The following is a 12,972-nucleotide window of genomic DNA, read 5'->3' on the forward strand; positions in this document are numbered from 1 at the left end:
CCGTCAATGGCAGCAACAAGGGTGGAAGAAAAAAAAAAAAAAAAAAAAAAAAAAAAAAGGCAACACCTCTGGTGAGTCGCAGCAGGCCTACCACCTCGATTTTTTATTTCATGTTGCAACCATCCCATCTCGTTTAGCAGGTCCGGGGCGAAGAGAAAACACATCAGCACAACCCCCCGCCCCCATGACGAGTTCTGACGAAGGCGATTATTATCCCACGGGTTCGCGCCGGGAAAACATCAGGCAGTCCCAGGCGGAGCCGGGATCCAAGCTCTTGGGCGCGACGATCAGAGTTCACCCAACGCAGGCACGCAGGCAGAAGTCTGCCCTGGGGGCATTTATCCGATCTGTACCGTACCTGGCTTAGGGGAGGGGGCATTTCTACCCACGGCAACCGAAGCCGACAATGGGAAGAATGAGTGACGCTTGTCAACGGTGCTAAGCTGCCGTGTTCCCGCAAACCTGCAACACACGGGAGTGGATATCGTCATTTCGGTCCAGGGTGGAAATGGTTTGGCTTGTTTGCTTTTGTTTTCGTCACCCCAACCACCACCACCACCACCACCGAGGAAGGGCGGGAGGGGAGCTGAGCTGAGCTGCCTCGTCTGCCGTCCGACCAGAATCTTTGCCCAGTAGCATGGACGGTTGTACCAATTCCAGCCATGGTCACGACCAACAAAGGGACCAGTCGTCGCGCAAGAACAGGGGTGGGGTGAAGCAAGTTGGCGATACCCGACGCCGTGCTCAATTGCGTCATACCTGACGAGAGGGGGCTTAGCCAACACTTCGCATCAAGGGACAAAGTGCAGGGGTGTGACAACCGGAGCATTGGCCCGTAAGCGGGGAGCTTAAAGAACTGATCCTAGGTTGTCGGTGTAACCGGTTGTCGGTGGGCGAGGAGAGGAATCGACTCATCCAAAGGTGCGGGGAAAAGAAGCAGAAAGGCGGCTGCATCGGTTGTCCGTTCGTCCCCCTTGTGCCTGGATATTGGCCGGCCTTTCCTCGAGCTCTCGAGGGAGGGGGGGAAGAGATCTTGCGTCTTTGTGCATCATAACATATCATGTTGCTCCAGACCAAGCCAAGCCACGCAGCCCCTGGGAGTCCACACACACACACACACAATGGCTGTATTTTCCAGCCGAGTGCTCTGAAAAGCTGAAGAGAGGTGTGAGTGACTGGTTGGTGGTGGTGGTGGTGGTGCGCGGAACATGGCGATAGAACGGAAAAGAGGGGGGCAGGGACCAGGGTTCCATAAAGTGTGTGTGGAAAGACGTCTGTCCCAGCCAGGTTTTTTTGTTTCCCTGTCGACTCCGCCTGCCCCAGCCACCTCATCCCCATAGCCACCTTACCCAATCAGACCTCGGAAGTGTCACACCAGCCACTGTTCCCCAGACATTCCTCCCTTAAGCCACACTGCCACTTTCCAAGCAACATGTCTCTTTCAGGCCTCAGTGCGACAGCTGTCTCCAAGGAAGTCCCCAAGTCTACACAGAAGCACACCTACCGGTATTTGTTCCGTACCATTCCTCTCTCGTTTCCCCTTCGCTGGAGAACGAACCTCTGCCGTTCCAGCTCGCAAGGAACCGAACCACTCGGCCACGCGTCTCCGCGCCAAGCCCGGCACTAAGAATGCATCTCCCGGTCTTACTGCTTTCTTACCAAGAGAGGCATATCCAGAACGCCACTGCAACGATTGTGTGCTCTTGAACAGAACTTTTAATCATTGATATCTAACTCTCATCTTGATCTTATTTCTTCTTCTCTGACCCGGTTAAACAAAATGAGACAAAGATGCCGCCGTCGTCCAGGGGAGTACAAGTCTTGATTTTGACCCATCGTCTCCGTTGCACCTCATGACGACTCCACGTTGGCAAACAAAAAGTTGGGGGCACCGGGCACAGCGCCTTCGGCGTTAGGCGGCAAGTTGTCCTCCACAGCACCCGTAACGAGGTCCGTACCCTTTTTGCTGCCCTCCTCCACTGCAATGATCTTCACCTCCACGAGGTTGGCACTGCGCTTGAGACCGTCAATCATGTCCACGAGCACGGCCTTCTCATCAAACGCCAGCTTGCGCTCCAGGACTGCGCTAGCCGGCTCGCCCAGCTGCAGACGTCTCTTGAGGCCCTGGACAAACGGCATGGCCTTCTTCATCTCGCCCATCTTGGCGATCTTTCCGTTGAGCGCCTTATCATCCACTGACTTGGTCTCGGGGTCCCACATCTCCTTGAGGAGGTCGATGTAGGCCTGCTGCCACTGCGGGAACTTCTCGCTCATCAAGATGGTGAGCTTCTTGGGCTTCTTGGGGTCGAACGACGTCTCCTTGCCCTTGGCCTTCTTCTTGAGTTGAAGAGACTCGGCAGAGTTGACGTTGGACGCCGTGACCGATATGTACTTTCTCGCTGCTGTAAGCGCCGCGTCAGTTTCGGGGATCTCCGGGAATGTCGCCTGCTGGATCGACGTCGGCTTGCCCAGGATCTCGGTCCACACCGACTCGGCCCAGTGAGGGGCAATGACAGCAATGAGCAGACACTGGAGTTCGATGTAGCGCAGGACCAGGTCGTGGTGCATCTTGACCGAGGCGCAGCTCTCGCGGTAGAAAGAGAGGGCGTTGTTGAAGCTGTCGTCTCACGTTAGTGGGGTGTTGACCAATATTTGCCGTATAGACTTACTCGTAGAAAGCCGCCTTCAAAGCCAGCTTGTAGGACGTATCGGCTAGAGAACATCAGTCAGCTGTGCCGCAGCGTAAAATCCATACATAGCATGCTTACAGTATTGCTGGATGGCTTCCTTGGCAATGACGTTCATCTCGTTGTTGAAGACCTTGTCAAAAAAGTTCAACTCGCCCGTCCGAAGCTCGCTCTTGTTCTTGACGACATCCTCGCACCATTCTAACTTTTGTTAGCACAAACTTGACCTGACCAGCGTGTGGCAGACAGAAATATACCTCTGAGAGTGTGCAGACGCAGGATAGCCTGGTTGGCAACATCTTCCTCGAAGTTGCTGTCGCCGTTGGTATCACCAGCATCGGCCAGACCAATACGGGCAGCATCGGCGCCGAACTTGCGGGCAACATCCTGCAGCGTCATAAAGTTGCCAGTCGACTTGCTCATCTTCTCTCCGTTAAGCATCAGGTGGCCGTTGGTACGGATACCTCTGGGCCAGTACTCCGGGGTAAACATGGCAAGATGGATGTAGAGGAAGAATGTCAAGTGGTTGCCGATGAGATCCTTGCCGGAGCTGCGAAGGTCGAGGGGATAGAAATACTCGAACGAGCGGCGCATGCTCTCCAGAGTCTCCTTAGAGATCTTCGACTCCGAGAGGATTTTGTCGTCAAGCTCGCGGCGGCAGAAGACGTAGTCCCAGACCTCGTCAATCATCTGCTCGGGGCCGATGCCACCAGTGCCCTTCTCTTTACCAAAGATATCCTTGTGAAGGTAGGGGGCAATGGTGTAGTACGCCATGTAGATGGTACTGTCACTCAGCGACTCGACGAGGAACTGCGGGTCCCAAGGCAGCTTGGAACCGAGACCGTACGATCTTGCGCAAGCCCATTGGTTGAGCCAGTTGAGAACACCTTGGAAAGCGTTCTTGGTCTCGTGGCTGAAGGTGTTCAGGCCCTTGCCGTCCGCGTTCTCAACCCAGTCGAGAGCAGTCTTCTTCCAGGACTCTTCTCCGTAGTCGAGGTACCACTGGTCCATCAGGGCAACGATGCAGTCGTCTGCTGACCGACTGACAACCTTGCGCTCAGGCTCAGAGTAGACGAACGCCAAACCCTGGTCGATCAGGGACTGGCGAACCTTGGGCTTGGCAGTCTCGACGGCCTCGCCCTTGAACTCGCCAATGTTCATGGTGCCCTTGTAGTAGCCCTCAGAATACGCAGTCTCCTTAGCCTTGTCAAGCTGAACGGTGTCCTTGGGAGAAGCAATCTTGAGCTGCTCGCACAGAGTCTTGGCAATCATGTCTCCAGAAGGGGTGTTGATGATGGACACAATCTCAAGCTCGGCCCACTCCTGCTCGATACCGTAATAGGCGGCCTTTTTGCGAAGGTCCATGGTCATGACCCAATCGGCGGGACTGTCCGAGGGGACAGAGGTGACGACGCCAGTACCTTTCTTGGGGGTGTTAGTCATGCTAGATAGCAGCAAATGGTTAAACGTACCGTAGGCAGGATGGATTCCATAGGAAGGACACGGACGCCATCCTTGTGGACGGAAAAGGGGGCATGGACGCGAGTACCAATGAGGGCGGAACCGTCAATCTCAGCAGTCTGGTCGACAACACCGTCCTGGACGAAAAGGCCTTGGTAGGCCATGTTACGAGCAGCACTTTTGAGATATCAGTTCCCATCTTGCAAAGGTAAGAAATACAACACGCGCTTACCGCTGGGTCATGATGTAGTAGTCTTTTTCGGAAGCCTTGAAGACACCGTAGGTAATCTTGGGGGACACGAAGACGGCATTCTGGCCGTACATGGTTTCGGGGCGCAGGGTGGCTGGGATGAGGAAGACGTTGGCATCCGCGGGCAGCTTAGACTTGAGGGCCTCTCCAGCCTTGGGCGCCCACTCGAGAACCTTCATCTTGAGCCCGGTGTACTCTTGAGGACCAACACCTTTGACAGGGTCAGATCATTGAGCAGCATGAAAGGAGTTGTGAGGAACTTACCTTCACCCTCGGCTCGGTCGTGATCCATACAAGGCTGTCCTACGAGGTGTCAGCAAACAGTAATGAATTCGAGACACGGGCAAGTACATACCGTCCTTAATGGAGTAGATAGTGTACCTCTTGCCGAACTTAATCTTGTTCAGTTCTTTGAGGCGGATCATCTGCCAGCGAACAAATGCATCAAAGTAGGGGTTGGCCTCGGTGGTGATGAAAGATCTGCGCCAATCTTTGCCGGTCAGTCAATCATACTTTGATGGGGGTGGAATCCCACGAACCAATTCTGAAGCCGAGACTTGTCAGGTCCTCCTGGGCCAAAGGGGGGAAGAATTCAAGCCAGTAGGAAGCGTCAGCGAAGAGGTGAATATCCTTTCTAGGGATGCCCATGGCCTCCATGATTTGGAACTAAGAAGCAATCAGGCACTATTCTCACAGGATCTTAGCAGCCGCTGCATACCTGATACTTGGCCTTGATCGTCTTGGCATTCGCCTTGCTCTTCTTGGTGGAGAACTTGGTGATATCGTCACGGGCCGCCTTGGCCTCGACGGGCTTGTCGTCGACGAGGACCTCCTCCTCCTGGTATCCCTCAAAGTCACGGCCGAACATGGCGACCTCATTCTTGAGCTTATCGGCCACAGCCTTGATGGGCATACCGGTCGCGTGCCATCCCATGGGGAAAAGGGCGCGCTTTCCCTGCATACGGGCGACCTGGATCACGCCGTCAGCTTTTCCCTTGCAATTCTTGTTATGTGGCTTCTCTTACACCGGCAGCGAACTCGACCTTGCTCACAGAGAACAAGTGACCGGCGTGGAGACGACCGTTCATGTAAGGGAAGGCCATGCAGCCCATCCTATCCTCTTGTCAACATTCGTTACATTCGCCCTACGCGATTGTATCATACCATTTGGGCTGCTGCTGGCGCAGCTCCTCGGCAGTGATGGAGTGCAGAGGGACTTCCTTCGTGGACGGGGCGTCGACCTCGAAGATCTTCTCCTCGGCCCATCTCTGCTGGTACTTCTTCTCGAGGGAAATGAGAAAATCACGCTTCTCGGTTCCCTTGAGCTCTTTGGTCTTGGAGACCTGGAGGGCCTCGAGGGCCTTGGCGGCTTCGTTAGCCATGATTGTGGGTTTCTCGTTCGATATCGTGGAGGTGGAATCAGCGGGGGCCAATTCCAGCCACTCGATGCGTAGTTATGTGCTTCGACGATCACTCTTGCGCCGGGCGTAACGAGTCACTGCCGGGTATCACGTGCTCGTTTCTGCTCCTTCGGGATGTCGTGGTCGAAATAGTCCTGAGTCACAGTCTAACGTGGGGGAGATTTCGTCGCAGCTCCGATGTTTTTTTCGAGGCTGAGTGTGCCCCGCGATGACTTGGGTGGTTATGGCGGGGTACTGTTAGTGGTCACTGGCCGCTGTTCAGAGCGCCACGCTCGCAGTGTCGCAGGCGGATAGCCTGAGAGGCCCTTGATCGGTACGTATCCCGTATCAGCACCCGCCGTTTGCTAGCTTAGATTTTAATGTGGCTAAGGGATGTGTGTGGCTGCGACACAAAGTGTGGCTTAGCATGCTAACAATGGTCGAAGGCCTGACGCCGCATCGTTTAGATCATGCCTTTTCAGTTCGTCCGTTGCACCACCACCAGCCATTGTGATCACGAACGAGCTCCGATCGCTTGGAATATGTTTCCCACATTCGTACGAAGAGCGGCGCAAGAAGCGGGCTCCAAGCTCTCAGTCTTCAACAATCCGTACCGCACGAAGAAAGTCTGGCCTCCCGACTTTACGAATCTCTCGCCTCAATCCCAGCTTCGATTCGAAAAGAAGTACAAGCGACGTCTAGCATTGGTGTATGCGCGGCCGCGATGGAATAAAGCCGTTAAGCTTGCTCAGCTTGCGACCGTCCTTGGTTCGTGCAGGACACTGCGGTGCCGATCAGGAGCTGTTCTAACGGGCAGCAGGTTTCCTTGGCTATACATTATTCTTCTCCGAGCTTGAATTCTTTGGCAGGGAGTATAGGCCTTCCGAAGAGGTATTTAGCCTTGCAACTCCAGAGCACGAACTGTACTAACTCATCGCGCCAGATCCGCAAGCGCTTCCGCGGCGTATTTGGCGTTCTCGACTCCGACAAGCGATACGAGAGACGTAGAGACGCGCCCGAAGCGCCCGCTCCTACCGAGACAACAAAATAAGCTCGCGGTCGACGTAGAAGTATCAGCATTAGAAGGAGTTTGTGGCATTTTTAATACCCGGCGAAAACAGGCCCTATGTAACACCACATTGTTCGAACAGTAAATATATTCCTCGCAGAAATGGCCTAAGCTACCGCCCGTGCCAGACGAAGTTGCTTCCCATGCCCAGTCCACCGCCGATTCCACCGCTCCGGCCTTCGTTGACCGGTCGCTTGGCCACGGTGCCTTGCGCTCTTACCCCAGACACGATGCGATCCAAATTTGTCTCTATCACCACTCCTCCCACAATCATCTCGCCTAACGTTGCGTGCAATGTCTCAAAGTTAAAGATGAGGTCTAGTTCGCATACGTTCTCGAAGAGCTTGTCGAGTGCCTCAACGTAGACTTGGATTAGATCGATCAGGGCAAGGGGCGACTCGGTCGATGTCGAGATGACGATGAAATACAAGGTCGCGTAGTTACGGTAGGTAACAAGAGACGGCACATCGTTTTCCTCTTCCGACGACGAGTGTGAAGTACCCGAGGCAGCGAGTAAAGGAGGAAGCGGAAGGAAGTTACAGGAGCCGGCCGGGCGGTTGGAAACAAGAGTGAAGATCTCGGAGATCAAGCGCTGTTGCATGCTAGTTTCCTGCGGCGATGGGTCAATCGACTTCCATGAGCGTGTGCCTTGCGACTGGTTATGCATACCAGCTGCGTGTAGAATTTGGTCAGCCGAGGCTGGCCCTGGCCGTTGAAGACCAGGAAGGCGTTGATCATTGTATTCTCTGTCGTCTGAGCATCCCGACTTTCCTGGTGTGCTTGATGCTGGCGAGTAATCGATCCCGCGGGCGATGCGCTACGCTTTGGTGGGGTCCAGCTGGCTCAGCACCAGTTCGAAATCGAAAGGTGCACTGGCCGTACCAGGCACATGACTTTCTGACGTAATCACCCTGCCGGACCCAGAAATGGTCCAAGCTTTTGCTCTCTCCATCAACCGCTGATCGAAGCTGCACCTGCAGCTCCCGTCACACCCTGCAGTGACGTGGGGAAGGAGCTGAAGCTACCTTTTGCCTGCCGTTCTTCTAACAAGCTAATTTATTGATCTACCACGATTCTCTTCTCTCTCCTTCATTCAATTGATCGACGACTCAATAGTCCGACACCATAACCGAAACGGTCAATCCGGTTTAAATCCAATCACCTACAGTTACCATGGCCCGCAGCAACATCACCAAGCTCACCGGCGGGGCCGCTCGCGCCCTCCGCATCGCATCGCAAGCCCGTTTGGCAGTCCCGCGCCGCTCTGCTCTCCTCTTGTCCGCCTCCAAACCTGCTGCCTCTGTTATCCCGGCCCGCAAGCTTTTCACGACGTCGTCCGCTTCTGCACGGGGTATCATGCCCGATACCGACGACCCCAAAGTCAAGGAGACGCCCAAGGAAGAAGTCAATATGAATGTCGTTGAACTCACGGATGCCGAATATCACGAACTATCCGATGCTCACCTCGAGACCATTCTTACGCAGCTCGAGGAGATAGCCGATACCCGTGAGGGTGTTGACGTTGAGTATGCTGTAAGCGAACGACCCTCTGACGAAGCCCAATTGAACTTTGTCTCATAGCCACTATTTACCATCTCTATTTGGTATTGGATGTAGAATCTGACATAAACGATACAGGCTGGTGTTCTCACTGTTACGTTTCCGGAGGTCGGCACCTATGTGATCAACAAACAGCCCCCCAACAAGCAGATCTGGCTCTCGTCACCCGTTTCAGGCCCCAAGCGCTACGACTGGGTCGTTGTTGGCGACTCGCAGAACGACAAGGAAGGAACTGCTTCCGGCGCCTGGGTCTACACTCGTGATGGCAGCACTCTTGACGACCTTTTCCTGAAGGAACTTGACATCGACCTTAGTATAGCCCCGTCAACCTACGGTGAGAGTCAGTCGTAGGCAGTCAAGAGTTCCGCCTGAGGATGGCAACAAGGGGTAGGCCTTTGGATTGGGCTGTCGCACGCCGTTTATGCGATCCTGCTGGAAAACAAGCAAGAAACTGGGGTGTAATCAACATGGCAATAGGGAGTTTCGAGGTGGTTATCAAGGATTGGAAGCAAGTTCTCCCCTCTCGAACTTCAGAAACAAACAGAACGGCTTTCATGGGGCTGTGTACTCAATGTCTGTAAATCAAGCGCTGGATCGCGCTATTTTGAACGGGTATCCTGGCAGGGCTGCCGGGTCCCCTTCTCGATGGGGGTAGCACTGTGAAATGGTTCACTGACAACAAGGCTGGAACTTATTGTGTTGATTTGTGTTCAATTTAATTACAATACAGATGTTTCTACGCTCATGGAACCACATGCGTGGGTCGTACATATCGGTCGCCGACTGCTGACTCATTTCATTCTCTCCTTTACACAGGACATTGACCTTGACCATCCATACTCTCCGGAAGTGTTACTTTTTGATGAAAGAGAGTCTTTCTCACAGAGTTCGACTCGTGCCGTATTAATGCTGCAATTGAGGGCAATGCGTAGCGAGGGTATCGTAAGTCTCATTCCATTTTCGTTCATCGGATCCCGTTCAAAACGTCAAGTCTACACCTTGCTGATCTTCGCTGCCATAGTTGGATGTTGTTAGGCTGGCATCTCGTGCCTCTCGACAGGGGCCGGTAGTTCAACAGCCGGCCCTTCTCGTGTCTCGGGCATCTCGTGTATCGCTCTCGGAGCCGGCAGTTCCGTTGTCTCTCCGTTGTTAGCGCCCATCAGCGTGGCATCGTCGGGCTTTTCCGGGTCGTCCATGACAGTGTCGAGGGCCTCATCACGGGCGGCTTGAGCCCTGGCCCTCCTCCGGTTCCAGAACCAGACTAAGGCTACGACGAAGAGGACGAGACTCGAGGTGGCGCCCAAGGTGATGCCGATGATCTGCCCCGGTGCGAGACCGGACTGTTGCAGGATGTTGTCGGGGAATGGTGAGCCTTCGGATGTCTGCTCCGGTCCTGCCGTGGGTGTGAGTGTGATGGTTCGTCCTCCCTCCGTCACTGTCACGGCCGAAGGGGCCGTGAAGCCAGGGCCGAACCTGTCGGTTGGGAATGGTGGGTTGAGCGACATGGTCGGCCGCTCGAATGGTCTGGATGAGAATGGCTGCGCCAGCTTGAAGAAGCCGGTGGTGGTGCTTGTTTAAAGGGCGGGAGCGCGAGGGAGGAATCATCGGGGCAGGCCACGCAATTCGCCCCCTGTTGGAGGTCACGGTTGAAAAAGAGGAAGGGAGGCGCAGGCCCTTTTTGATAAACCCTCCGTGTCAAGTCCGACGGCCATGGCGGGAGGTGCGCTTGACGGGCTCGAGACATATGCAGGAGGAGCAATGGCGCGGATCGATGGGGGAGCAGGGAGCAGGAAAAAAGATGGCTGAGCGCTGCCGCACCGACTCGCGGATGTTTTGCTTGGCGTACTGCGACTTGAAGCCAACACGTCAGGTCGCGCGCGCAAAGGGCCGTGTGTTTCGTTTCTTTCGTTTCCTTACTAAGTTTACCACCAAAACCGGGAAATCCGGTGATGGGCGCCACCGAGTCAACGCGCTATTTTCCCCAAGACATTTAAGAATCTGCGAGAGCCCGCACCCCATCACCCTTCCAAGACCCGAATGCCCGAATCAAGCCGACACTCCCGGGGCGCCTCTCGCAGTGGTGCGGTTTGGCAGAGGCGGCCAGGTGCTTCTGCCACTCGCGAGCGGTGAGGTTAGCTGCTCTCAAGTGAACGTTGCCCTGTTTCGGACTTTGGTATGTCGTTTTAGCCCGGCGGCGGCGGCGCAAAACCCGAAGTTGAGACGAGAACCGCACCCTGTCCGTTCAGTTGAATCAATCGTCTCTTGGCGTCTTGGCTCGTGGGCGTCACCGAGTCGGCTGGGTGTTTTGGCGGATAAACTGTGCGCGATCTCTCGCTCTCCCTCTCCTTGCATCCCAACAACTCGGGCCCAGTTTGCCGGGTTCTTTTATGACGTGCAATACTCAAAACAGGACAGGCCCCCCCGCGTGTGCCTTGGGCGCAGGAGGTTGCAGGTGGTGAACTTCGGGGATTTCACTCCAGTTCACCTGATCTTTTCCCCCCTAGTTGTCCGAAGCACGCACGTGTGCGCGCGCGCGCCCCTGTCACCGTACTTTACCCGACGATCACAGAGATACGGAAGGTCAGCCACTCGGACCAGTAGTCACCCAGGTGGGCGGCGGTGAACCGGAATATAAAGTGTCCCGCGTCGGCAAAGATCCAAAGGCGACACCATCAGTGGAGGAGAAACGGCGTAGAAGGCGAGGGTGACGAGGGCCTCGGTAGGGCGGGCGCAGCTTGAGGACGTTGATGAAGCCGGCGACGACGCGGACGCCAAAGGACGCAGCGGAGGGGGCGGACCGGGAGGCGGCCTCAAGGAAGTCGATGTTGCTCTTTGCGCCGGAGCGGCCTGATGACGCGCCACGAGTGCCCTGTGACGACGCTGACGCCGCGCTGGAAGCCGATTTCCTAGGTGAACTGGTCGAGGAGGGCGTTGAAGTCGCGGCGGTGGGCGAGGGGGGTGTCGCAGAGCAGGTGATCGTCGAGCACGGAGGCCAAGAGAAACATGGGGATGCACTTGTTGTCCGAGATGTCCTCGCGGGCGTCGTTGAAGAGTACGAGGGCGCGGGTCCGCAGCTGGGGGCCTGAAGGGCGGGGAAGGCGGCGCAGTCGGGGTGCAGCCCGGCCATGTGGCGGGTGGCCAGGCCGAACAGAGCGTCTATGAGGTAGGGGGCGCCGAGCCCGTTTTTGAGGCACATGGCGGGTAGGGGGTGCTCGTGGGGTCGTCATCGGCGCACACGAAGGTGCCCATGCTAGTCTCGAGGTGGTGCAGGAGGCGTATGTGCTCGAGGGTGAAGATCTGGGTCGTTGGCGGCGGCGTCGCCAGCGACGATATTGGCGTCGGGATTTGCGACAAAGTCGTTCACCATGAGCGGTGCTGGTGGGCGAAGTTCATGGTCCGGCAGCGGCCGGGATGCTGTTGCCGCCGCCGCTGCCAGAGCCGGCCGGGCAGTGGCCGTCGACGGCGGCGGTGGACGGGGCAGAGGTGGAGGCGGAGGCGAGCAGGAACTCGAGAAAGGAGCAGTGGTGGTCGGCGGTCTCGTTGTTAGCTCTCGTCGCCCTTGACGTGACGACGCTTGCACTCCTTGCGCCCGTTGCGAGATTTGCTGTGGATGTGGCGGGTTTTTGACGTAGACATCCGTCGATCCGCTGCCCTGAGTCGACGTACGGCAGTTGTACGTCTGGAAAGCCATCCTTTTGAGGGAGGGGGAAGTGATCCAGGTGCCCATCGGATGGAAGTGAGTGTCTTGGCCAAGGAGAGAATCAAGGCTAGAGGCGAGCCATTGGGTGCGCCTGAGGGATCGCCGGCAAGAAAAAGGGGGGTGATGACGTGGCTTGTCGACGAGGTCGTTCATTTTTAGGTAGGGACAGTCGAGTGAGTGAGTGGGGAGTGAATGGTGAGTGAATGGTGAGTGAGTGGTGAGTGAGTGGTGAGTGAGTGGTGATTGAGTGAGCGACCGAATGAGTGACGAGGTTGAGGTCGAAGTGATTTTTTTTTTATTTCCGAAAAGATGAGAACCCGACTTCAGCTCTGCTTTGGTGGGCGGGCGGGTAGCTCCTGTAGTAGAGGAGTCTACACGGTATGCTTATCGTCTTGTGTCCCTATTTCAGCGTCGTCGTGAAACGTAGCTTTCTGGATGCATGTCCAATATTCGGGCACAGGTCTGGCATAGGGTACATACTTTTCATGACTACACAGACGAAGAACCCTCCCTCGGGGCAATGATGCGCCTCCTGCGCATGGCCACGCGGCCCAGACCACGATGTCCGATCCAAGTTCATCCCCACTGAACCCTTCAGTCCCTTGGCAATCTCATCACGCCGTGATTCTCTAGGAGATGGGACAATTCCCCCTAGGCCCCTGCTCTTCCCTCTTCCATCCTAAAGGGACTCCGTGATGAGAGGGACCGGCGTGAGGTACGGGCCGAGCCTTGTCCGTCTTCTTACGGGTTGACAGCCCGGCCTACGTAGATAGAACCATGTGTGATTGGCTCCGTGGCCGCAAATCCCCCGCCAGCCCTGCAGGTGGATCGTCCGCGAATCACGT

At 55.8% G+C, this 12,972-nt stretch overlaps 7 protein-coding genes across 7 annotated transcripts; 3 read left to right on the forward strand and 4 right to left on the reverse strand.

Moving 5' to 3' along the window:
• Window positions 1-1,433: 1,433 nt before the first annotated feature.
• On the reverse strand, window positions 1,434-6,049 carry LY79DRAFT_568821 (leucyl-tRNA synthetase). Its single transcript, XM_060558996.1, has 12 exons — window positions 5,563-6,049; window positions 5,424-5,511; window positions 5,117-5,368; window positions 4,938-5,064; window positions 4,754-4,888; window positions 4,663-4,701; window positions 4,381-4,609; window positions 4,160-4,325; window positions 2,945-4,112; window positions 2,769-2,888; window positions 2,670-2,712; window positions 1,434-2,617 (listed from the first exon to the last, which is right to left on the reverse strand). The coding sequence occupies exons 1-12, from the start codon at window positions 5,778-5,780 to the stop codon at window positions 1,852-1,854; spliced, it is 3,351 nt and encodes a 1,116-aa protein (XP_060408951.1). The 5' UTR covers window positions 5,781-6,049; the 3' UTR covers window positions 1,434-1,851.
• Window positions 6,050-6,340: 291 nt separating this feature from the next.
• On the forward strand, window positions 6,341-6,849 carry LY79DRAFT_525938 (uncharacterized protein; the record flags this gene model as incomplete). Its single annotated transcript, XM_060555792.1, has 3 exons — window positions 6,341-6,566; window positions 6,616-6,689; window positions 6,742-6,849. The coding sequence occupies 3 exons, from the start codon at window positions 6,341-6,343 to the stop codon at window positions 6,847-6,849; spliced, it is 408 nt and encodes a 135-aa protein (XP_060408952.1).
• Window positions 6,547-7,686, reverse strand: LY79DRAFT_568825 (clathrin adaptor complex small chain). Its single transcript, XM_060558997.1, has 2 exons — window positions 7,537-7,686; window positions 6,547-7,477 (listed from the first exon to the last, which is right to left on the reverse strand). Exons 1-2 carry the CDS (start codon window positions 7,603-7,605, stop codon window positions 6,980-6,982), a joined length of 567 nt encoding a protein of 188 aa, XP_060408953.1. The 5' UTR covers window positions 7,606-7,686; the 3' UTR covers window positions 6,547-6,979.
• A 156-nt stretch (window positions 7,687-7,842) lies between these two features.
• LY79DRAFT_568826 (frataxin) lies at window positions 7,843-9,123 on the forward strand. The gene is made up of 2 exons (XM_060558998.1): window positions 7,843-8,400; window positions 8,506-9,123. The coding sequence occupies exons 1-2, from the start codon at window positions 8,041-8,043 to the stop codon at window positions 8,776-8,778; spliced, it is 633 nt and encodes a 210-aa protein (XP_060408954.1). The 5' UTR covers window positions 7,843-8,040; the 3' UTR covers window positions 8,779-9,123.
• A 236-nt stretch (window positions 9,124-9,359) lies between these two features.
• On the reverse strand, window positions 9,360-10,051 carry LY79DRAFT_414314 (uncharacterized protein). Its single transcript, XM_060553116.1, has one exon. It carries the CDS (start codon window positions 9,930-9,932, stop codon window positions 9,459-9,461), a length of 474 nt encoding a protein of 157 aa, XP_060408955.1. The 5' UTR covers window positions 9,933-10,051; the 3' UTR covers window positions 9,360-9,458.
• Window positions 10,052-11,363, forward strand: LY79DRAFT_414313 (uncharacterized protein). Its single transcript, XM_060553115.1, has one exon. It carries the CDS (start codon window positions 10,172-10,174, stop codon window positions 11,048-11,050), a length of 879 nt encoding a protein of 292 aa, XP_060408956.1. The 5' UTR covers window positions 10,052-10,171; the 3' UTR covers window positions 11,051-11,363.
• A 453-nt stretch (window positions 11,364-11,816) lies between these two features.
• Window positions 11,817-12,280, reverse strand: LY79DRAFT_594003 (uncharacterized protein; the record flags this gene model as incomplete). Its single annotated transcript, XM_060561633.1, is given in 2 exon segments — window positions 11,817-11,974; window positions 11,992-12,280. 2 exon segments carry the CDS (start codon window positions 12,278-12,280, stop codon window positions 11,817-11,819), a joined length of 447 nt encoding a protein of 148 aa, XP_060408957.1.
• Window positions 12,281-12,972: the final 692 nt, after the last annotated feature.

Source organism: Colletotrichum navitas, assembly GCF_030913465.1.
Source record: "Colletotrichum navitas strain CBS 125086 chromosome Unknown LY79scaffold_94, whole genome shotgun sequence".
Lineage (NCBI taxonomy): Eukaryota > Fungi > Ascomycota > Sordariomycetes > Glomerellales > Glomerellaceae > Colletotrichum > Colletotrichum navitas.

What these genes read in the sequence shown, in the direction of transcription:
- LY79DRAFT_568821 (XM_060558996.1), bottom strand. Translation starts at nt 5,780, where the DNA reads ATGGCTAACGAAGCCGCCAAGGCCCTCGAGGCCCTCCAGGTCTCCAAG. An exon ending in TATCTACTCCATTAAGGACG is followed by an intron (nt 4,702 to 4,753) that starts GTATGTACTTGC and finishes GACACCTCGTAG; the next exon opens with GACAGCCTTGTATGGATCAC. An exon ending in TTGAAGGCGGCTTTCTACGA is followed by an intron (nt 2,618 to 2,669) that starts GTAAGTCTATAC and finishes GTGAGACGACAG; the next exon opens with CTTCAACAACGCCCTCTCTT.
- LY79DRAFT_568825 (XM_060558997.1), bottom strand. Translation starts at nt 7,605, where the DNA reads ATGATCAACGCCTTCCTGGTCTTCAACGGCCAGGGCCAGCCTCGGCTG. An exon ending in CCAAATTCTACACGCAGCTG is followed by an intron (nt 7,478 to 7,536) that starts GTATGCATAACC and finishes CCATCGCCGCAG; the next exon opens with GAAACTAGCATGCAACAGCG.
- LY79DRAFT_568826 (XM_060558998.1), top strand. Translation starts at nt 8,041, where the DNA reads ATGGCCCGCAGCAACATCACCAAGCTCACCGGCGGGGCCGCTCGCGCC. An exon ending in GTGTTGACGTTGAGTATGCT is followed by an intron (nt 8,401 to 8,505) that starts GTAAGCGAACGA and finishes TAAACGATACAG; the next exon opens with GCTGGTGTTCTCACTGTTAC.
- LY79DRAFT_414314 (XM_060553116.1), bottom strand. Translation starts at nt 9,932, where the DNA reads ATGTCGCTCAACCCACCATTCCCAACCGACAGGTTCGGCCCTGGCTTC.
- LY79DRAFT_414313 (XM_060553115.1), top strand. Translation starts at nt 10,172, where the DNA reads ATGCAGGAGGAGCAATGGCGCGGATCGATGGGGGAGCAGGGAGCAGGA.